Genomic DNA, 24,608 nt, shown 5'->3' with positions numbered 1-24,608 from the left:
GGAATCTTGAACCACTTATAATCTACTTCTCAATAATTATAGGATTCCAATGGACCATCATAATGGATTGAGCCAAAAATATATACTAGAATAATTCCAGGGCGTGCCAAGCAGCACCAGGTTGTCATTTTTCATCCAGCTGTCTCATGAAAGAATATTCTTACACAACAGCAATCATCAGTATCTCAGTGTGTATTTGATTTCTTCTCTTAGGGCCTGATCCAAAGCCCACTAAAGGCCAATGGAAAAACTCGTTGACTTTAATGGTAGGGGGATCAGGCCCTTAATTGGCACTGCTTCCTCCGTTTAAGGCTGCTAAGGTTTATTAATTCATCTCAGTCCAAATTACAGTTTGAGCCTTCTTTAAGCCTGTGAGTACTCCCAGTGAGCTAAAGTAAGACAGGTACTTATATGCTTAGCTGGATCAGGGCCAGAGTGCTCAGCACCTTGCAGGATCATTTCACGCTGACCTGTGAAAGAAGGTGTATGTGTGTGTGGGGAGGGGGTGAATGTGCCTGCTTGCTTTTTACTTACTTATAAGTATAAACGGACACCTGAATGATTATTTATTTATTTAGTGGGGGATTTGGTTTGATGTTTGAGGGGTTCCCCCCCCCACTGCTTTTTTATATTAAAATATCGAGCCTCATCTCCCCGTTTTTTTTTTTTTTTTTTTAAACAGATACCTAGAAAACTAGCAGAAGAATTGACAAGCTTCAGGAACCCCGGTCAGTGACAGGAAAGATATTTTCACTCAGACTGTTTAAAACTCTTGGGTTAAGTTAAAAGCTATTAAGCTCAAAGTCTTTATAAAATTCATGGGAGAAAAATGACACACCAGACTCTAATGTTTCTAAAAATCAAAGGGGGGGCACAAACAAAATGTAATAATGTTTGTTCTTTTGGAGGTTATCTTTAAGAGCGAGGTTCCAATATATAATAGAAAGATACTACTTACATTTGCACAGATTTTTTTTATAGCGAATTTTTACTCTTCCTAAAGGTGTTGGACTGCCAGTCACGGAGAAACACCCTTGTGCTGTCTCCTTTACACAGGGTGTAAAAGTCAGAGTGGCATAAGCTCTGAAAACCCGATAGGATCCCCTCACAAGCCCTAGCAGAGAGGGCACACGGGGCAGGAAGGGTGTGTTGGGGTGGGGTGACAGCATGGAGTGCTGGGGACATTCCAGGGAGCACTGCAGCCCATAGGCTAGACCAAAGAGGTTGCTGTAACGTAGGCTATATTTACACTTATGGTGGCGTGTAGAGTAAAGGCACTTCATGTGTAGCTACATACCGCAATGAAAGGCTCTGACAGCAGGCAGGCAGTGGGGAAGAGCTCTGGCAAGGGGACACAGCAGGGGACTACACTGCTAAAAACTGGCAGCTGAGAGGCACTGCTTGGGTATGCAGAGAACCTGTGCAGGATACACACCCTAGGGTTTCCAGCGTGTGTGGCACCCTACTCACCTATGCCATGCCTCAACGTATACACTGCTATTTACACCCAGGCTCGGTGGGCATGCAGCGTCCATAGTCTACATACTCACTAAGTGTAGATGTACCCTTAGACAGATCTCGAGCAATACATTTATTGTGCCAGGTACCTCTTCAGGCCCCAGAACAGCCCAGGATTATGAAGGCACAAACATGGCTTAGAACAACCAGAGCCCCACTCCCACTAGAGCTGCACCTAGTCGAGGCACAGCAAAACAAGGACAGCACAGACAGAAGCAGCATAGGCTTCCCCAACCCCATTCTGCCAAGGGTGTCTCAGTCCTGAAGTGGAGGAACTACCTCTGAAAATAGTGCACTGCTTCCTGTGAAAACCTTGGCCTTTCTGGTCAGACAGCCAGAGGAGTCAATTGTGATAGTGATACTTATGTGGGCAGTTGTCCAGACTAATGGAGGTTTTAGTGCACACCAACAGAGTCCACACGGGCCTATTAGCGCACACAAGAAAGTACACCTCTCTGTGTAGAAAAAAACAGCTCTGCATAGTACACTGTAACTAAGAGGTCTGTTTCACAGTGGGTAGATCCACGTGGAGAAAAAAAAAAACCATCAGAAAATGTCGTTAACTAATGTGAGGTAAAACACAACTTGGCATTTAACTTGTCTTTGTCTAGGTTGTGTTTAAAAATGTTCTGTCTGGTCATAGTTAACCTCAGTGGGGGGTCCTCTATGGTATACCCCAATCAGATACAACATTTAAAATGACAGCTGTCCTAGGGCACATTAAAGGCAGAACTGTGTTTAACACTGCTATTTTAAAGATGTTAGTGAACATGTTTTCTAATAAGATGCTTTCCCCCCCTCCACTACAGACAAGACCAATGTCAGTTGAATCATACGTCTCTGGTATTCCTTTGATTCTGCTCCATATCAATGCAACATATTGCTCCACTCCTCAAATTTATCTAGGTAGGCTCTCCTCATTTCGTGAAAGCCCAGATCACACACACATTAATTAAACCATTTTCCGTCTATCTAGGTACTTATATGGCCTCTACCAACTTGTTTCACAGAATTTAGAGCTGCTGGGATGTGTCATTTGCCAGGATGAGATGGGTAAAGGTGAGTCCGGTCTCAGGTTACATGGGAGGACACCAGGAAGAAAGAAATAAAAATGTAAGGATACTTGCAGAGTGTATCATTGCACTGTAAGTTGTGTTTGCCAAAGATGTGATTCCTTTTTGGAAAGCTTTGTCACAACTGAAATTACATACAGATTAGAACCACTTCTGTACAATAAACCCCATTAGCGAATATTTTGCCTTTAGAAGCATCATCACTAACCACAAGAGGCATTCATTCTCAATGACTGTTGAATCTGGGCTGGTGCTTCATACTGTCATGAAGTATTTCCTGCCTGCTCTTTTATGAAGCCTTTGTGTCAAGATTGTTCATATTGTTTTAATAGGAGATTTTTGATAAGTTGGAATCAGTTAAAAAGATTAAAACAAATTCTTCAGTAAATTTTAAAATTAAGAAAAGGCACTTTGATTAAAGCTTGTTTTGATCTCATAATAATGAGAACAAGTATGAGAATTTCCAATTAATTTTGGTTTTGTCCATTTGAATGATAGAAAAGCTAAGGGCAGTGCAAAGGGAAACCAAAAATATCAACAGTCTTACAGCACAGAATGTGTACACTGCAGATTTGTTAATACAACAGCAAAGAAGAGGGATTTAAAAGGGAAGAGAGACTCGCTACACAGCTGTGAATAGCATGCACTGAGGAAACATGCTCCAGATTTTGAGCTGCATGCTTCAGGTTCCACGTGATCAAAACAGAGTAATGTTGAGACACAGCAATGAATTTTCTTTATTGTCAGTAGATTTCAACAGATTCCATCATTTTGAAAAAGATTTTTTTTCTATCCGAACAAGCCAGCAGCAGCAGATAGACACAGAATGCAAAATTTGTTGATGCAAAAGAAATATGCTTTAGAAGAGAAGTTTTTTTTTTTTGCCATAGGAGAATATTTTAAACCTTCAGTCTCCACTATCAACCAATCAGCATTCATCTGCTGTAATATTGGCAAGACAGAAAACTGAAGTAAAGAGATCTTTTAGCTGGCACTTCTTGATATTGTGGTATATTAGGCAACAATGCAAGACTTTTAGACCCCTTACCCCTCATGTGTTCATATTCCTCTCTCAACAGACAGGATAAAGTATATAGTAATTTACTTTTAACTCCCCAAGAAATCTCCAAGAAATAAATAGTGTGTAATTTTTTTTTAAACTCAGTTCAATTGTAAAAAATGAAGTGTTTACTGAATTGCGCAGTCCAAATTTAAAGGATCATTCATGCATTGATCCTGTGATGGTGAAAGGCCAAATAAAAGATCCATGAAAAGGAGTTAAATTAGAAAGCAACCAACTGGCATAGCTTAATTCTTACCTTGGCTGTTTTTTTCACGGGTTGACATTTTTGCTGGTTATGGGACAGAAATAAAATAACTTAAAACTATTTCTGAAGTCCCACCTCCCTGGCATGAAAACTATGTTACACAAGGGCAATGTTTTCTATTTTATTTTTAAACAAGCAAGCATATTATATATATATGAAATAATTAACCACTTCATATATTTCTATGTTTTACAAAAGCAATACAAATATTCCTCTCCTGCAGGGCCCTGAAGTCACAAAAAAACCTCCCACTGATTTCAAAGAGCTTTGCATCGGGCACTAGATCTTTTCGCAACAATCAACTGAATTAACCCTTGGAGTAACTATTACCATTATGTAAATTCTAAATCAGTGTTTCATAAAGATATTTCATAATAACTTGCTTGTTTCCATTGGAATAATATTCAATTAGCAACATTAAATCTCTCCAATTACCCCAATATTTAAAAACAAATGTTTTCACTTACCTTGGCTGACAATGACATCTTTGTGTCTGGGGAAAAAAAATCACAAAATATAGAATTAATGTGTATTAGTTATAACACTAATACTACCTAGCTTCTATACAGTCCCACATTATGTTAAGTCTTACCACCCCTTCAAAAAAACAACCACCAAAAACCTGGATTCACAAAAAGAACTAGATAAGTTGATGGAGGATAGGCGTACCAATGGCAGTTAGCCAAGATGGTCAAGAATGTTAACCCCATTCTCAGGGTGACTCTAAACCTCTGACTGCCAGAAGCCTGTTCTGTACACTCTCCCTGAAGCTCTAGTACTGGCCACTGTTGGAGGCATGATACTGACCTAGATGGATCATAGGTCTGATCCAATATGAAAGTTCTTATGTTCCTATGAATGGAACTTTGGGATAAGATGTTAGATAACCAATCCTAACCAATACAGTAAAACCCCCAACTTTTGTCTCTTGTCTTATACTTTGATAGTCCCTATCCCCAAAGGGCTTACAATCTTTTTGTTCTATGTTTGTTGTGTGACGAGCATAACTGAGGTTCCTAGGAGCTACTGCAGTACAAATAAATACTAATAAAATACTAAAATCATATTAGCATTTGTATATGGGAAATTGGCTTTTAGATAGCACAAAACAAAACCATAAAAAGCCTAATTTTTGGAGCTGAAGAGCACATTTAGCTTGCATTCAAGGTTCTCAGCACCTGTGAAAAATCAAGCCATGAGGTGACTAGTACATAATGATTATGAGTTCTTTTGAATAATTATCCAAGAGCTTGTATCAATGTGACTATTAATGTCAGAAAACGTGATGCTAATACTATGTCCCACTGCAAGTCAACTTTACCACAGTCCCACACAGGATCTCTAGATAAACAGTACTAGGTCTGCTGAGGGGCACACAAAATAAGTTTTCATAAGTGCTGACTTGTTAGACTACACTCAAGGAAGCGCCATGCATGAAAAAAAACCTCGATTTTTTTCAGAAGATGGAAGAAAACTTAAATGTCCTGATAATAACCTCCTCTTAAAGGTGTCTTGCTTGTTAAAGAGCACTTATTTCACGAAAACTGTCAACTGACTTGAAGCTGAGTAGCAAAATGGAGGTCAAATATTTATAACAGTGATAGACAGTCAAACATACACATATATAGAGTTCTCATTGACTGCTGGTTCAATCACCCTTATTCTGGCTGCCAAATGGCAGAGTCCAGACTTGGATTCCCAGTTCTGATTTAAGACAACTGGCTAAGGTGACAGTTGGACTACTTCCTGCTATTTTATTGGGATGATTTATAGCATGACACTGGCTTTAAAACTGTTCCTAATAAACAAAATTCAAAATCTGGGTCTAGAGTCCAAAGCATGTATAAAGCGATTTTTATCCAGGACCCAAGTTAGGCTGGGTCCCTGTTTCCTCACACAAAAAATGGGGTGGTTCTGATGCATTTTGGGCCTTTGCAACTTCCCCTAATTAATAATCTTAAATGCAATAAGCAAAATGCTGCCCTCTGATACATGCACACAAGACAACTGATTCAACAGGAGTTGGGCATGCATTTCCAAGGGCATATTTGTAAAAAGTTAGTATTTACATGTCCTCCTCTCCACTTCTCCTCCCTTACCCTCCCCAACCCGGGGTGTCTTTACAATGAATTTCAGTGCAGAGACAAGTGAATGATAAGACACTTTCGTAAAGAATATAGTATACAGTCTTCAAGTGAGATGATGGTAAAATGTTTTCACAACTTTTGAATCTTCACTTTCATTAAGTATTTCAGGCTAAACAATGACCTGAAGATGCACTCAGATGATTGTTTTTCTCCAACAATTATTAATCCTAATCCTTCCGGCCCCCATTTAATCCATAATCATTGAAAAGTATAATTTTTTCTTATTCTAGGGAAATACTGTAGAAGTGGAATAATTGAAGCATTTCAAAGGATAAGTAGCATATCATAAAAAAATGACAAAACATTTATACTGACTATATGCCTGAACTACTGCACAAATTCAAAATGCCTGGAAAAAGCAACCGTTTTTTATTCTTAATAATTTTAAATATAATGTCTACTGTGATTAAGCTGTTTTAACAGGATAGCAATAATTGAAAAAAGGAACTTGATAAGCTGAAATAAAGCCAGAAGATTTAGCTAGAGAGTTTTTCAGTCTTTAAATAGCTTTTACCAGTATCCAGCAACAGCCTGAATTGCCAGAGGAATTTAGAAAAGGGAAGAAAATTGTGTGCAGAATGTCTAAACCATAATCCTTAGTGCACACTACTTCAGTGTACTACAGAATTCTCCAGTCTAGGTATAAAGCTGTGACTAAATGTGCATATTGCTGTCAGGTCAGATTAGCATAATATTGTGTCCCCCTTTCAATTTTAAGTTTTGCACTGGTCTTGAGAATCTGTATGAAAACAACCTATTTTACATTATTAATACATTCGTTAATGCCAGTAGATTTGAATTTTATTTTTTAATTTCATTTACAAATTCAGAACTTATTTTAATGATAACCTCCCTGTATTTCATCAGTATTCTTACCTTTATTTACACATATGATTTTGCAGCTTCATTCAAAGCAATTCTATTTAAGCCACCTTTATAGTTAATTAGCTCTACAGTGAAGTTACTGTGTAAAAAGGCACCTTTTTACTGAAGACATCTGCTCCCTGTGTGCATTCAGAGTTGTATTTGTTTATACCACAGAAAAAAATGTTACTCCTTGTTCTTTGTTAGCATTGCAAATCCAACACAGCTAAGCTTTATGCCCTATTATGTATGATCAATACCATTTAAAAAAAACCCACTAAATTCTGAGGCCCTGATTCTGCAAACACATATACACATGCTTAATCTTACTACCGTTTGAGTTTAATGGGACTATTTGCAGTAGTAAAAGTAATCATGTGCATAAGTGTTTGCAGGATCAGGGCCTAAATCAATCAAACTTCTGCAAACCCACCAAAAATGAAGAGAGTAGCACAGATGTATCCGAGAGTATAATTTGGCCTTTTATGCCTGGTGATATTGCTCAAGAAGGAAAAAGACCTGTTTTACTTTTCAGGCTGAGTTTGTAAAATGGGCCATGAGGAAAAAAAAATCTTTACTTGTAAATTGAGCATATTTGAGATATGGAAACTTGGAACCTCACAATGCCATTTTACAGTCACTTTTAAGTATAAAACTGCAGCTTAACACAAATCCAGAAAATACACAACTGAATTTACGATGAAATAAAAACTGTGTCTGAAACCTTAACATTTCAAAATGTATTTTTAAATAAAGAAAAGAGAAGTGGAGAAAACTACAGAATCATAGAAATGTAGGATTGGAAGGAACCTTGACAAGTCATCTAGCTTAGTCCCTTGTGCTAAGGCAGTACTAAAAAATATTAACTAGACCATCCCTGATAGGTGTTTGTCTAACCTGTTCTTAAAAACCTCCAATGACAGAGGTTCCACAATCTCTCTAGGTAATTTATTCCAGTGCTTAACTACCCTTACAGTAGAAAGTTTTTCCTAATGTCTAATCTAAAGCTCCATTGCTGTAATTTAAGCCCATTACTTCTTGTCCTGTTCTCAGTGGCTGAGGAGAACAATTTATCACTCTCCTCTTTATAACAACATTTTATGTATTTGAGGACTGTTATGTCCCCTCTCAATCTTCTCTTCTCCAGACTAAACAAACCCAGTTTTTTCAATCTTCCCTTACAGGGCATGTTTTCTAGACCTTCAATCATTGATGTTGCTCTCCTCTGGAGTCTCCAATTTGTCCACATCTTTCCTGAAATGTGGTGCCCAAAACTGGACATAATACTCCAGTTCAGGCCTTATCAATGCAGATTAGAGTGGAAGAATTACTTCTCATGTCTAGTTTACAACACCCCTGATAATACATCCCAGAAAGATGTTTGCGTTTTTTGCAACAGTGTTACACTGTTGACTCATATTTAGTTTGTATTCCACTATAACCCCAGATCATCTTCTGTGGTACTTCTTCTAGGCCAGGGGTTCTCAAACTGGGGGTCGGGACCCCTCGGGGGTCACAAGGTTATTACATGGGGGGGTCGCGAGCTGTCAGCCTTCACCCCAAACTCTGCTTTGCCTCCAGCATTTATAATGGTGTTAAATATATAAAGAAGTGTTTTTAATTTATAAGGGGGGTTGCACTCAGGTGCTTGCTATGTGAAAGGGGTCACCAGTACAAAAGTTTGAGAACCGCTGTTCTAAGCAATCATTTCCAAGTGGGAAAATTTGTACATGAATGACAGTGGGCCTTCATATGCATGCATAATTTGTAAAATCCAAACATGTAGCAGTGGAAGCATATTCATGCTTTAAAATAATACATCTACATGTTGCAGGGATTTTAAGATTCTCTGGAGATTTCCTTGCATTAGAGAGGTGAATAGTCAGATTATGCAGACAACATCTACAAAATATTAACAATGCAAACTGACAGTTTACAAAATTAGCTTATGTAATAAAATTAAAACAATTTAATTTGAGGGTTTTTATTCTTAAAACTTGCAGATACCACTTTGCTACAATCTGCAATACTTACTTCTCTGCATTTTTTGCCACTTTTGATATGAGTTTTGATGTTGAAGCTGCCCTCAACAGTTTATTACGACTGTCATCTGAGTTGTCCCACATGCTATGTGATTTTTCAGCAGTCGAAGTTCGCTTTATGCTAAAAAACACAAAATTTACGTTTAAAATTAAAAATTAATGAGATAACGATAGCTGGTGCTGGTATGCAACTGACAGATCAAGCAGCAGGAGACAAAAGCAGTGCTAGGACTTCCTTCAAGTTGATCCAGAAAACAGAAATAAAGATTAGTCAAAAAGTTCTAACCAGATGAGTGAAAGCTCAATGGCTATTGAACACAATAAAACATTTTGAATGCTGAGCTGTTTTGTCAGCACATAGATAGGGCACAATTCCATAAGAAGTATTCTGAGGTGGCAAGTTGCAAACCCTGTAAGCCACTGACTGTTTGGAAGCAAATAGCTCCAAAACAATGGGCCAAAATCCTGATTCCTTTGTTCATGCACAACTTTCCATTCACTTCTGTGAGACTTCTTGGAGAGGAATAAGGCAAGCAGGATTTGGCCCAATATCATGGAAAATTAGACCCATGAATGTCTGATAGACTACATCAGCAATCCTGCTGGAGCCAAATTTATGCTAATGGAAGTTTAAAACTGTTTTGTAGTCACTGGTTTCACTGAAGTTAATTTCATGTATAATATCTTTATCATAGGAAATTTGTTTAAATGTGGTCTGGCTATAACAGTTATTAAATAACCTGAATTATGATTCTGCAGATGCCCTGCCAACAACCTTGCAACTCATCCAGTCAAAAATACTTTTTGCAAGAACAACATTCAAAACTGCAACTCTAGAAAGGCAAGCTTATTTCCACAGTATCTCAAGAAGCTGAAAAAAGACTGTGACAAGTTATCAAGACATATTAAAATATTAAGAAAGACTTAAAAGCCATCCCCTTACCACTCCCCCACCAGGTAATAAATTAGTATGCTAAACCCAGGCACAAAAAGTCTCTTTGCAGTAAGATGCCAGGCAGGAGAACAACAAACCAAAGTTCAGCTTTAGATTTTGTAAGAGTTTGTGCAAGACATGGAGACACAGCCTTTATGAGTGTTAAACATGCATCAGTCAAGTGAAAGGGTTGTTTTTATTTTCTATTAGAATTGTGAATTCAGGCAACACAAGCCAACATATGTTTGTAAACCAGCGCAAATTTGAGAGTATAATTCATTTGTTATTGAGTTTGTTTTAGTCTTCTAAAATGCCAAGTGGTCCGAGAAAGAATTCCATACCTTCCCAAGGTTTCAAAATAATAAAGGTGACAATGGATCATAACAAACTAGGAGTGAACTTGAACATTTTTACTCTAAAATAACCAGCCAAATTTTAAAATGGGTTTATTTGAAAAATATTCAATTTTAAAAATCAAAGAGCATCATCCTGCAGATGTTCTCTGCACTTAACTCCCACTGAAATCAGCAAGAATTCTGTATGTGCAAGGTTGCAGGATCAGGCCCTAAACAAATCCCTCCCGTCCCCTTCCCCCGGTCTAATCGCAGTTTAATATTGGTGTAGAAATATGACCCCAAACATGTCTGTAGAATAAGAATCCAAATATCAGGTGAAATGGACCATTCTGTAACCAAGCAGGGATATGAGAAAAAAGCAAAAGATCCAAACTGCAGTCACATTAAACAGTAGTTTGGGAAGAAAGGCACCCGAATCAAAGGTTGTAATGATACTAGTTTATGACAAGTGCTATTATGACGTGGTAAATAGCACAAGATGTGGTTCACAGTTTTAGTTGGCCATGTTTAACATAATATCTTGAAAAGCATACTTTCAGAGATATTACATCTTGGCACCTTTTTATATATTTTAATAAGATTGTAATTAATCTCTCTTTATCATATTAGGATGTTTTAGGACATTGCAAAGTACACAGGATATAATTCTATTTTTCTCATCTTTAAATTTATGGAAGAAATATTTGCATTTTTAATTTTTATTTAGTGGTAAATGTTGTAATGCATCTTGTGTGCAACTTTGCAGCACAAAAAATACTGATTTTTGCACTCAATTGTGAAACTGGATCTTGGTTTCTCAAGATTTGCTGTTAAAAGTGGACTCTTAGTATCATTACAACCATTTTCTAGCTCTGTACTTTGGTACTGTGAAAACCTTTTAGCTGGAGCAGAGCTCTTGCTTTCTTGAGTTTGCCTGTGTGTTTGGAGAGTCTGTAAGGAGGACTGGGGAGAAGGTGATGCTCGAATTTGTGGATTTTGATCATTAGAATGAGTTTCCTCTTTTTTTTCTCTCTGTCCTTGAGGTTTTTCCTTTTTTTCTGTACCGCTGTAAAATAAAGTATAAGATGGAACAATAGAGAATAAGCAAATAATTTGAAGGTGAAAAAAAATGCACACATTTTATCAGAGAAGGAAGAAGCAATTCAAAATTCATTAAAGAATAATCACCATAAGAAAATGTGTGGGTATCTACTGATTTTGTTGGGTTTTGTTAATGAAATTATTAGTAAAGTACTTTGCTAAAAGCAAAGATCAAACAGTTGAAGAGAGCTTCCTGTCAAGTACTAAGAAATATTATTATATTACTTGGAAAAGTAGCGAAGGTTTATCGCTGTTTTAGATTCATTACTTACCCCTTCCCATTTAAACCTGAACACAGCTCCTTTCAATTTAAAATATGCACTGTATCCTAGGTTCTGCTGTATCTCTCTCTGCAGATTGTTGTGTATGCTTTGTGCCTCCTAGCCTTCCATTGTTAGCAATAAAATGCATTCACTGGTCATGGGTCTCTCCAGAAGTGGATTAACTAAATGTGCCATGTACCAAAGCAGCTGCTGGGTACACCTTTTTTGGTCCTATTTGGCCATAACAGGATATTAAATGGTCAAACTGTCACTTTTTCAGCACCTGTTGTAAATAAACTATGAGATTACAATTCCTTCACTTTTAACAACGTAATGGAGCATAATCTTTGTTGTTTTAACATTTTAAATCCCTTTAAATAATTTTAAGTGGCAATTTTAAAATGCTCTTATTCATGAAGGCCCTGGTCCAAAGTCCACTGAAGTCAATAGCAAGACTCCTATTGCTGTCACTGATATATGGACCCAGCCTCAACATGGCTAGTTTTGTGCATATTCTCATATGTACATGTTTATGTGGCAAGCTGATGGCTAGTTACCACATTTGTGCACAAACAGAATTAACAGTTACTATTTGAAAATGTGACTCTCTAATGTAGATGTCCTGCACTAGTTCAGGTCCCCATGATCTGTTGTGCTGTGATGTGTGAAAAGGAGCAAAGCAACACCAAGGAGCAGAAGTGTCCCGGAGCCATGTAAAAGGGCAAGCAGAGCCTTTGTAGAACGCTCACCCTTTTTCCAAGCCTGGGGAAGTCCTTCAAGTGGTTAGCACTTTATTGGACTTGGGGAAATATGTTGGGGTAGAATGGGGGAGCAGCCTCTCCAGGCAGCATGATTCCCCCTTCACAGGAAATGAACCTCTTCTCTTGCACCCCCTGTATTCTCCTCAAATGTGCGTGTATGTCCCCTTACGGGCAAACGCTGCTGGTGCGAAGAGAGAGGATGAACTGAATCGAGGAGAGGACTGGACCACCATACTGGAATCCAGAGACTTTGGAGGCCATGTTTTCTAACTCCTCAACAATGTCTCAAATCTCCCTGTTTTGAGAGTAGAATTCACCTAAACTCTGAGAGTTTAAACCAGGATGGATCTTTCACTACTGCAGGTTTCTCCCCATAGCAAAAGAATACAGTCCTGAAATGGCCAACAATACATTCTTTAAAGTACAAAGAATACTGAGAGGATCAGAGTTAACAGACCAATTATACAATCCCCATTTAACTAAGAATTTACTCTTGCCATGTGACTTATTTCAAGTACATTGCTGCATGCTTCCTGTGACATGCTGAAGCAAACACACAATGGCAAGACAAGCTGCTCAAGGAAGTAGTATTCTGCAGCATATAGATGTTTTCTTCCTTTAATTATACTGAAGGTGGACTTTTAAATGTTACAGGAATTTGAAGTCTGACTAAATTTTTCACATGCCATAAAACAAAATAGGCAGCAAGAAAAAAGGTTACCATTCCCCTCTCTAATTTTGTCTGGTATTCCCTCTCTCAAGTTAAAAGTAATCTACAAATTAAAAAAATAAAGCTTATACATCCTAGAGAAGCAAAACAGGTACAAAGAAGAGATGAAATGTTTTTTCCCCTATCTCCAACTGAAAAATAAAAAAAAGAGGAGGGTGTTTTTTTCCTGCTTGCTTTACTAAATTAGAAATTCTGGACTCATCTACCTTTCCCCACAAAAGACACTCTGCAAACAGAATCCGGATGGAATGGAAAACTAGTATAAACCATGGAAACAGAATCTGATTCTAAGTGAAAGTGGAGATGATTTTTATTCAGCCTATCTAAAACACTGGTTTTCATTTGTTTTTGTTAATCGCTATTTAACTCAAATTCATTAAGTGCAGATGGGAGAAAAAGATGTCTTTTTTCAAGATTCAGCATCTCATCCCTCTAATTAAGGGCTCAAAGTTCCCAACCCATTTCTCTGAATCCTTTTGGGGAAAACTGCAGTAAAAAGCAGGGAATAAAAGACAGGATATTCCTGATGGTTTCAATATTAAAAAAAATACATATTTATAATCATTCAGGGATATGTCATACATCATAAAGCAGCAAGAAAGGGCACAGACCATTTTTTTTTGAGAGAGAGTTTCGTTCAATTTAACTTGTCAAGGCATATTTTGTTTTAAAGGAAGTCACTAGAAGAGAAATTAAAATAGAAATGTGCTTGTTTTGAAGGCAGTTATGAAACACGCAACAGTATTTCTTCACTTTCAGTGAAGATACGCTTGTGATTGGCTCCTGAGATAAGAGCATGATGACTTTTGGTGGGTTGGCAGATAAACTTGTGGTCTCAAGTCCCTGTTCAACTGGAACTCTGGAAGCCATTTTTTGTTTGCATTAGGTTTAGCTTGCATTACTGGAAACAAGAGTACTTTGAACAACTTTCACCTTTTCCCAAAGTCTCTGACAAGAAAATGGAGTGCAGAAAAACAAGCCCTAGCAATGTCTTACCACTAAAGCAAATAACAGGCTCTTATTACAATGATGAAAGCTGTACTTTGTGCTCATAATCCTGTATGGCCAATTTACTTATTAACAATGATGCTTGTCATAACCTCTTCATTCCCTTTCCTACAATGAATCAAAGACTGAGTGAGTCCAACTACCAGGAAGCAAGGCGTTAAAAAGAGAGAGAGAGAGAGAGAGAGTCACTCAGGAAGAAAGACACAAACAAGCATTTCCCCTAGCTCTCTAGTCAAGAAACCAACAAAATACACACAGCTGTGTTATGAAGTATATGTGGAGGAGAGTGAAAGCAGGATGGAAGAGAGAACTGTGACAAAGATAATTACTGGAAAGTAATTCCAACTTGTGAATTGTCTCTTCTTCTCTCAGACTACAACAAACCAGAAACTGGAGTGAGGATGTGATCTTACCTGAAGTCTGACATTTTAAGATTATACTTAACTACTTAACTGAAGTCATTCTTTGGAGAACACTCAGTCTAAATGAAACTGTGCCACATTAATCCACAGCCTCTTTTATAAAGTGTCCAAAATAAACCACAATGGCTGATGAGTGAACAGCTAGTCATCTGCAGAGCAGTCCCTATGCAACACCAAAATGTGAACACATTTCAGATCCTGGTGACCTCCAACCTGCTTTTGACAATCCACCAGCTCTTTCCATCAGGAACTCGTGGCCTTCAGTCAGTCCAGAAGGCTGAATCTCCCCAAAATGTTCAAAGGGAAATGGTCCTTAACGAAGGATATCTATAGTCCTACAGAAACATTCCAGTGACCTGAGAACCAAGGTACACATGGCTAAGAGGGGTCAAATAAAATCACCTTTGCTCTGACCTGTCAGGTTTTGCAGAGAATTTAATGAATTGGGAAAAGGGACAGGAAAGCGTAACCCAGGTCTCCTCTTCCATTCATCAAAAATACTCTCTCCCTATAGCAATGGGATAGAGAAACAGAGAAAAATCAGGTTGATTTTGCAGAATTCCTGGTGGCACGGTAGTCCTAAGAGATGACCCAGATGCTGACATACAGAATGGAAAATCTCCAGATTCAGGCACCATTCCCCTGGGATCAATCCCATTCATCTGAGCCAATCTTTGCCCTGTAAATAGACTGCCCTAACAGAAGCCAGAATTATATATGACATTGAGAATATCCAGGCTCAGGTTTTCCAAAGAACCAGGTTCCCAAATCCCTTGGTGCCTCTAAAAAAACCCACGCAGTGCTTCTGAAATTACGGCTGAATTTTTAGCATCCCACCTGTGGGATGATGTAAGAGACTGCTGTACAGCTGCTGAACCATGACAGAACCAGAAGGCCGCTAAGTAACCGTTTGCAAATATAAGATTTGGTTTCACTGCCCTCGGTTCAACAAGTTGATGTTGCATGAGCACTTTAAGGGGAAAATTTCCACTGAAGGCAAAGGGGCCTGAATGACATTCTCTAACCCCAAAAGTCTGTGTTGCAATTATACAAACCTGAGCTGTCGGGGTGAGTAAACCTTAGACTCAGAAGGATATTGCTGTACCAGTAATGAAACAAGGAGTGAAACATCCAGAAAATGGAGATTCCTTTATACAACCAAAAGAACTTCTGATCAAGTTATACTCCAGGAAGCCTGGTCTACACAGGCAATCAAGTAGTCTACGAAATGTTTGATGTGAAGACAGGCTGAGATTAATAGCACTCCTGGAGGTAAAACTGCAGAGAAGACAGACAGTCTGTTTGGATACATGGAAGCCTTCCCAGTATGTATCTAGGATCATACTCACATAGAGTAATATCCTGGAAGGATATAGATGGGCTTTCTTCCCAACCAATAACAAATCTATGATCCTACAGCAACCAGGTAACCTTTCTCTCATCTGGACAAGCTGTGTCACAGAGCCCATGGAACCTTCATCCAGATTATCTGTAGCCTTGGTGAAGTGGTATATGTCCAAGATTCCCCTAGGTGATTTCATAGAGCTCCCGGTGACATGGAGGGAGGAGATGCAGGAGTGATTCTTTCCCCCATAAGGTCTTGGGTCTGACATTCTCTCTGATTCTTCTCAAACTCTCTTTTCCTTCCTTCCGGCCAGCCATCTGTCCGTCCATCTTCTTCCCTTAGGTTTGGCTCCATTAAAAGCTATGTTGACATAGCTAGTCTCTTCCCGTGTCTCCTTTTTTGGCTTTGAGCAGGGGGTGGAAGGGATGAGCTGGGAAGGAAGTATGAAAGAGAGGGCAGACGCCCAGGCTCCATACTTCCAGGACAAAATTAGCTCATATATACCTTCCCAAGTGACTCTCTTTTTTACAGCTCCTGGCTTTCCAATAGATAGAGATGTACACCACTCAGTGTCCAATTCATTGTAGGATAGGGGAAGTCAGACATTCAAAAACTAAGACGCTACATAACTAAGAATAGAAAAAAGCAAATTAATTCTGCTTTCTGTACTCAAGAGAGCCTTAAACATTTTCTGCTTCACTCTTCCTGTTTAATTGTTTTACTGATTAAAGGCAGAAGAAAAGGTAAGTGGCCTAGGTTTACATACAATATCTTTAATCCCTAAAATATACTGCATCCCTGTCTAATTGTATAGCACAGTATTTAAATCCACACTGAATCATAAATTATCCACTGAAGTCAGCACAGTACTCTACAGAGACCGAGAACTTTTCACATATAACTGAACAGATGGTAAAACATTTACGTGTGCTGTGTTCCATAGCTGTATCTGTGGCAGCTCTTTCTTTCATTCTCTCCAACAAACAGGAGCAGAAACAAATCATTCCTCCGAGATGCTGAAAAATGAGTGGTTAAAAGTCCCAGAAGAAAACAATAAATAAGAAAACACTTTGCTGGCTCCTGACACCACTGTATGAAAAAAAATCAATTAGATACTAAATAAAATGCAAATTCAAGCTATTTTATTTTTACAAAATTTGTTTTGTAAAATCCTGCAACAAGAAATTTCTTAAATTTGAAATGTGCCATATAAAGTTATAAAGAATCGATTAACACACTTTCCTAAATTCACCTAACTCATTTCATAATTTTCACTTTGGTATCATCTACTATTTTCATTCAAGACCATGATGTCAGATTTGTTGTTTATTTCCTTTCAAAGATTAAAAAATTCAGGCGCATGCTAAAAAGCATGACTGTCTGTCCAAGTGGCTCATTTCAATTTTGGAACAAAACTGCCTATTAGAAATACGTTTTTTTCCTCTTTTAGCGAAAATTTAATTTCATGTGTTGTACACTGAAAACCAAAGTGATCCACTTTCTATATATCCAGCTGTCACAAATTCTAATGGTATGCTATGAGTCTAAATCCTATTCTTTAATTGGTATATTTCAGAAAACTTCAAAATTAACACAGAAAGGGGCTTCCTTATTGTGGTTGTGTATAATTTAACTTTTTAAGAAGCCAGTACCTTTTAGCAGCAGATGAGAGGGTCTCTTTTCTGGCAATTGATACAGAGGAACTATGGCCTGTTTTTCTGCTTCCTGCACTTCCATTGGTTATACAGGACATAGAGATAGCTTCTCGGAGGCCTGGCTGACCTACAAGAAATTTAAGGAGAAGAGATTTTATAGTAGCTTTCAAGGCATTCATGTGACATTCAAATTAAGAACCATAACAGGTGGGGTTGGCTTTCATACAGCATTGTTGCTGGCATTCAAGACAAAGGATGTGTGTATTAATCCAAAAATTGCTTTCTGAAATCATTTAAAACTTTAAGAGAAGACCATAGAAACAAGAACAATTCATATGCGGTGTGTATATGAAAACCCTCATGTGGGTGGGTAGGTGGCTGGATAGGTAGATAAAGACTTAGTCAAACATTCACACCAAACCAATAAACATCTAGTTTTTGCAAAGAAATACTGTGTTTTGGTAGTTCAACAATTTGTTTAAGCTAGGAATAAAGTTTATCTGACATGAAACTATTAACCCAAAATATGTTCACATACACACCTGGCTAATGAAACAGCACTTTAACAGCCAAAACTAAGGATGTTTGTACATAGGAGGATTCTTTTGTAGAATTCAAAAATGGAAACATTAGAAGTGACATTTTAAATTGCAAAGTGGAGTAACTCAAATAGGATGTTACAGTCAAATGGTAAATTATAATACAATATTCTGGCACAGTATCGTCCTAAGCTTCACTTGCCACAGAATTATTTTAGTCGTGATTGCAACAGAAATATAAATTCCTTGTGCAGCAGCATTCTGTTGCTCAAAAAGCTGAGTCATCTTAAATCATCACATTTCCCAGAAGCTCATCTGGTAGGCTCTCTCATCATTATCACCCCTTCATAAAGTGCTTTGTGATAAGAAGTATGAAGGAACCAGAAAGATAACATGTCATTACTGAAATATAATGTACTTCAAACCATTCCCATTAGGTAAATATTGAAGATACTATACGCAAATAAATGTACATTTAGAGTGGAAAATCCTGTGTAAGGGGAGGGGGCACAATACAACTCTGTTGGGGCTTCCTACGCCTTGTGAACACAAGGTAAGGTAAAGAGCCCAAGGTTGGTAAAGACCACAGCATTTACTGCTACACAAAACTTCTTGTCCCAGGGTGGGGTTCCAGGGCCAAGACAGCTATTTTAGCTATAACTGTCTTGAAGAGGCTTGATTTCTACCAAGTATACAACTGAATTACTCAGGCTATGGCCCGGGAAGAGGATTTTGGCCAAAAGATCACTGTGTTATTACTTCATAGTGCCATCAGCACACACAAGGCTGTATTACAAGTGAGCTGTAGCAACCACGAGGCATGAAGTCCCAGGCCATTATAAACAGAATGGCACAATACACACCAAGGTACATTGCCAGGAGGTCCTTATAATGGGCAGGGCGGGTAGCACTGTCCATTAAAGTAGCCCGACACTTCCCATCATAAGACCCTGTTTTCAGTTGCTTATAACTAAGGCTACGGTTTAGTCATGGGTATTTTTAGTAAAAGTCACAGACAGGTCACGGGCCGTAAACAAAAGTTCACGGCCTGTGACCTCTCCATGACTTTTACTAAAAATAACAGTGAATAAAACTTGGAGGGGGCAGCTGCCCAGGGCCCGGAAGCAGCAACATCCACCTCCCTCAGCTGCTAGGCAGAGGCATGGCCAGGCAGCTCTGCGCACTGCCTCCGCCTGCAGGCACCACCCCCACAGCCCCTATTGGCCGTGGTTCCCAGCCAATGGTAGCTGTGAAGCCGGCGCTCTGGGCAGAGGCAGTGTGCAGAGGTGCCTGACCACGCCTCCACCTAACAACTGAGCAAGGGGGATGTCGCCGCTTCCAGGGAGCCCCCCAGGTAAGCACTGCCCAGAGCCTCCTCACCCTGGCCGTGCCCCAATCCCTTGCCCCCTCCCACATGCAAACTCTGCTGCGGAGGGGTGGGGGCAACGGCCCAAGACTGCCCCAGCAGTGGCCAGTGCACCTGGCACAAGCAGGGGCTGTCTGAGCTGCCCCTGAGCCAGATGCAGCAGGTGCTGCACAAGTCAGGGAAAGTCACGGAAAAGTCATGGAATCCATGACTTCCATGACCCCCTGTGACAAACTCGCAGCCTTATTTATAACTTTGTCAAACTTTAATTGTTTGGGCTGAAATTTTCCATGCCGGGTGTCTAGCTCAGACTGAATTATTTTCGAAAATTATTTTGGTAAGTGCCTGCCCAGAGCTCACCTCACCCCATCCTGTGCCACAACCCCCTGTCCCCTCCCACACTCAGACTCCGCTGCTGCTGGGTGGGAGCGGGAGGGGAGAGAGAGGTGCGGAGCCAGGTAGGGAGCCTGCCGGCCCCAACGACCCCTCCCACCCAGCACCAGCGGAGGTCCCAGTCCGCGTGCCACCACCCGGCCTCCCCCTCCCCCACAAGCAGCTGGGCCACCCTCTCCCAGCACCTGCGGAGGCCCCAGGCAACCCCCAAAATGGCTCAGCCATCTCCAAGAATGAAGCTACAGACAAATACATTGTTTTACCCATGCTACAAAACACTGACAACCTTTGCGTGAGATGTTCTAGCATCCCCCTGCTTTGGAGCAGGGACTTGGTCACTGAGAATAAATGAGGAACCAGGGCCACAGACTGGAAGACTGTGGAGATGGGGAATGTGGAAGCTGGAGGCAAGGCTGAGCAAAAAAGATAGACTGGAAGAGCAGTTGGGAGGGGAAAAACTGGGGCTGGATTGGGGAGACAGGGGCACGGAGCAGAGGGATTGAAGAGGAGAAAGTGGGACTGGCATGGCAAGCAGACTTGCACTAGGAGTGGTGAAAGATTGGAACTGGTGGGGAGCAGACCAGAACTGATGCAAGAAGTCCATAGTGGGAGACTAGTGCTGGCTAAGCAAAGAGACTGGGATGAGAAGCCTGTGGATTGTAGTTGGGGACTGGCTAGGATGGAACAAGAAAAGACAGAACTGGGACAGGGTGGAAGGGGTTAAGCTTGGAGAAAATGAGCAAAACATTCTGTGCTCACTAGAGCACACTTTCCCCAAAGGCTGGAATGGAACCCAAGATTCCTGAGTTTCACCATTCTTCTACTGTAAGCAAATATCTATGTAACCCTCTGGCAAAGCATCTTATCCCCCCCTTTAGTGCTAGCCCACAGGCAGTGGGTTACAACTTACTACTGCCATCAGTTACTCCATTAGCTCAAGTAGCAGATGTCAGTGAGGCAGATCTAAAGGTTCCAACCCTTCTGACGAACCACATAGGTGTCAATATGATGCCACATGACGGAATTTCTGTTTTCCAGTTTGTTTGTTTTTAAATCTAGGAATTTACACACACAAAACTATTTAAAAATTATTTATTAAGGCATCGAACTGCCTGAGCCATGAGACCCTTCTTTCTTTTCTTGCAATTCATTGTCTCACTCACTACAGACTTTCCAATTTCTGAAACAAATCAGGCAGGTGTCCAACAGACCCTGCCTGATTCATCTCCAAAGCAGGTCCACGCTGTGCTCTGAATGAGGCAGGGATCCTGTGGAAAGCATAGTATGTGAATAGAAAGTCTCTAATTACATGATCACAACTTTGTTATGTGGATTATTATGGCCACAGTAGAATCAACACCAGAACCATGGCTTCCCATACTGACATATATCCACCCACCCCAAATTTGTCATAACCAGAGAATTCTTCAGAAGCTCCATCAAACTTGAGGGAACAAGGGTCCCCCAGTACAAGAAGATCTAAGTAATACACCAACATTTGGATTCAAACCCAGAAAAATCTTTTTGGGTTGCAGCACAAAAGCTCAAAGACTCCAGGTTTTTCACCCAAAGATCAAAGACAAGCAAGGTGGAAGGATGCTAACATCCTGAATAAAAGTTCATCAGGGACTCAGCCGAAAAACCCAATGGCTTTTCACTTCCATGGAAGATATGGTCCACTTTGAATTGCAGCCGCACATCCCTTCTCCATAAATGGGGACTAAGACATAATCCTATTTGTGGTTGCAGAAACAGACTTCAGACTATGGACTGATCAATCAACGTCCCAAATAATCAATTTGCCATTTACTCTGCATCATTGCCAGCCTAGATTTGGACATCTAACATTGTTGGTTTTAAGCCATACTAAATAAGATTAAAGACTGCATTGTAATTAGGCTTGGCAGAATTCAATATTTTAAATATAATTTCAGTGGATAATATTGGTTATTTTTAAGCATTTTTTCTATTTTCATCAATTTAAATGTTCACATTTTGGGGAAATTATGGGTTTTCACCATTTTTTTATTTTTATCTATTTAAATTTTCACAGTTGTGGGAAATGATGTATGGATCAGGCAATGAAGAGGTCAGTATAATTATTTAATGACAGCAGACACTGAGATTCAAAAAAAATTAAAGCTTTATAACCATTAAAACACAAATTGCTAACATCAGATGTCAAAATATAGAAAATAGATATCCTTAAATCCAAACTAAGTTCTCAAGCAGTATTTTGCTTACTTTGCCTATCTGTAAAGTCTGATTATCATCAATGTATATATTTTTTCACTGGTTGTCCATGTATGGTGAAATTGACGTTTACTGACATTTACCATGCCTAATTATAAAGCATATGCAAGACAGGCTGAGTTAAGGCCGCACTGGCAACCTTAATTCTGGCATTTCCTGACTTTTGAGCACTTGACTTTGCAACCTTACTCATGTTATTTTAACCTTTTTTGTGTGTAACAGGTTAAGTCTGTCAAGAAAATGTGTGATTTAACAAATATGTGAGCAGGCTGGGGATGGGGAAACATTAATTGGCAGGCTGCTCCAAATGTACAGAGTGCTACTGAAAGCTGACAGAAAGTCAGGTCAAGAGGACAAAAGCAGTCAGGAAAAAACCTGGGCACAGTAGAAGAAGAGGGGAAGAAGTAGAAGATGACGAGGAAAGAGATCGGCTCCGAAACATTCCAAGATATACAAATCATTTTGATTTTTCTTTTTTTCCCCCTCCCCTCTCCCAGCCCCTTATCCCCCCCCCCAAATCAAACAAACAACATAATTCTTCTCAGCTAGCCACACTCTACAGACTACTTTTGTGGACATGTTTTATTTCATTTTTTTAAATAAAGATTCTAATTTCAAAATTCAACATATTTTAAAAATACCTCAAACATGTTTTCATAACACAGATACCAGGAAAGCCATACACCAATATGAGCTGGAAAAATATCTTGAGTAATACTGGCATATAAATGTGCTTGTTTTATTTTCAATGACTAAGTAAATCATCTCCAAGAAGGTACAATATGTCAAAGCTCCTGATTTGCTCTTGAACTGTAGGTGACCTTTCTCTGTCTTTCTGTATGTGGTAATAGATCAGTACATCTCAGGCTGCCATTGAGGCAATTATGCAGAAATTGGAATGGGAGATATAAGTATAACAACTCTGAATTCTCTGACAGACACAAAAGATTCAGTGGACAAGCTATGTGTAAAGTGCACACAGAAACAGTGTTTCAGATCAGAAACATCTGATATAGGCACATAATCAGATGGAAAACATGTACAACCTTCTCCTCCACAGGGAGAGAATACTAATGGGAATACTGGGCTCATGACATTACACCTACAAGGAACTGTCTATACTAAGATAAAATGTCTCAGACTCATACGCTGAATAATAAAACCTTATCCATGAATAAAATCTGAGATCAATTATATCCAGCTCTTTCCTAGCTACACTATGCTCTTGACCATACGACATTGGCAGCAGTAAAAGGGTTGATTCTCATCTATACAGTAGATTGTGGTGACTTGTTTTTAAATGAAAGGACTTCCTTTTAAATTATTATTTTAATAATGACCACAAACATGCTAGGGTGATTCACAGAACACTTACTGACTTGAGAATTAAGTTAGTCCAGACAGGGACTTGCATTAATTTAATTAAATCAATTTAAAAACTGATTTTAGTAGAACTGGAGCAGCTATTGTTTGTAAAACTAGCCTCAAAGAAATAAGGAATTCAGAAGTGATATAAGAAATACTTGGACACATTCCAAATAGCCATCAAAATATCAGGTTCTAGGGGGGGAATTATGTGTGTTGCACAGGCTGCAGTAAAAGAGGTTGTATAATTTAGTTTCAGCTAACTGTAACTCCCAAATTTTGCTCATTTTAAATGGCGACTTTTGAATCAAAAAAATGAATTTCAGTTTGATTCCAGAATGAAGGCATCTTCACCGTTAAACTAGCCTGTCTTTACTAAAGAAAAGTGTACTTTAGAATTTCTTGAGGAAAAATGGGTAAATTTTCAGTTTGTAAGAAAATGTTAAAACTCCACAATTTCCAAGTAGCTTTGCACAATGTTACAAATATTTTACACTCCTCTACTTCGACATTCATTAATATCGGACTTCTGTTCTTTTTTTAAAGGTGAACTAAAAGAGGCTCAGGATTTTTTTTTATTAGGATCCCAAATAATTTAAAAAAAATCTAATCTAAAAAATGAAAATACATTTACATTTTAAAATAAAACTCATGGGGTTAATTCTTAACCCATTTGAAGACCTTGAGTCTTGGACTTTATAATTAGCTCTCCATGATCAGAGGATGGGATTAGAATGTTTCTGACTCTAGCTGCAGAACTCCAGTGGAGCCAATTCACTGGTCCACAGCCCTAGAGCTTCAATGATGGCTAGTGAATATCTATACTCATCATAAGGCTCCAAATTACATTAATACCCTTAGAAACTTTCTGTCTCCCACTGTAAAAATATCCTTTCATAACAGCCTTAACAGGCTTAATTTCAAAGGAGAGTGTTATAATGAAGTTGCAGTGAAAACACAAATTCAGGATGGAATTCAATAGGCTAAAACAATGAAGTTCTCAGCATTCAAATTGCATGTCTGCCAATATCACATTATATGTCAATTACTAACATAAACAGTCTGTAATTTTTCAGTCTGAATAGCACTCAGCTTTATCTTTTGGCTCGGAACAAGAGCCGGATGCAAGCTGAATGTAAAATGAGATCCAGTGTGTGGTGGCCAGG

At 39.1% G+C, this 24,608-nt stretch overlaps 1 protein-coding gene across 6 annotated transcripts in view; it reads right to left on the bottom strand.

The window, feature by feature from the left end:
• Positions 1 to 24,608, bottom strand: part of EML4 (EMAP like 4) — a 248,182-nt gene that overhangs the window by 80,561 nt on the left and 143,013 nt on the right. For 3 of the 6 annotated variants that reach the window (XM_074949340.1, XM_074949341.1, XM_074949338.1), the window contains exons 3-7: positions 17,524 to 17,653; positions 11,137 to 11,307; positions 8,965 to 9,093; positions 4,387 to 4,412; positions 3,911 to 3,943 (exon numbers count right to left, since the gene is read on the bottom strand). In XM_074949340.1, coding sequence (XP_074805441.1) covers positions 3,911 to 3,943; positions 4,387 to 4,412; positions 8,965 to 9,093; positions 11,137 to 11,307; positions 17,524 to 17,653 — 489 coding nt within the window. The remainder of the gene's footprint in view (positions 1 to 3,910; positions 3,944 to 4,386; positions 4,413 to 8,964; positions 9,094 to 11,136; positions 11,308 to 17,523; positions 17,654 to 24,608) is intronic. The other 3 variants (XM_074949339.1, XM_074949342.1, XM_074949343.1) reach the window with 3 other exon arrangements.

Source organism: Natator depressus, chromosome 3, assembly GCF_965152275.1.
Source record: "Natator depressus isolate rNatDep1 chromosome 3, rNatDep2.hap1, whole genome shotgun sequence".
Classification (NCBI taxonomy): domain Eukaryota; kingdom Metazoa; phylum Chordata; order Testudines; family Cheloniidae; genus Natator; species Natator depressus.
Note: the sequence above shows the minus strand (reverse complement) of the source record. Positions and strands in the feature narration are given on the sequence as shown.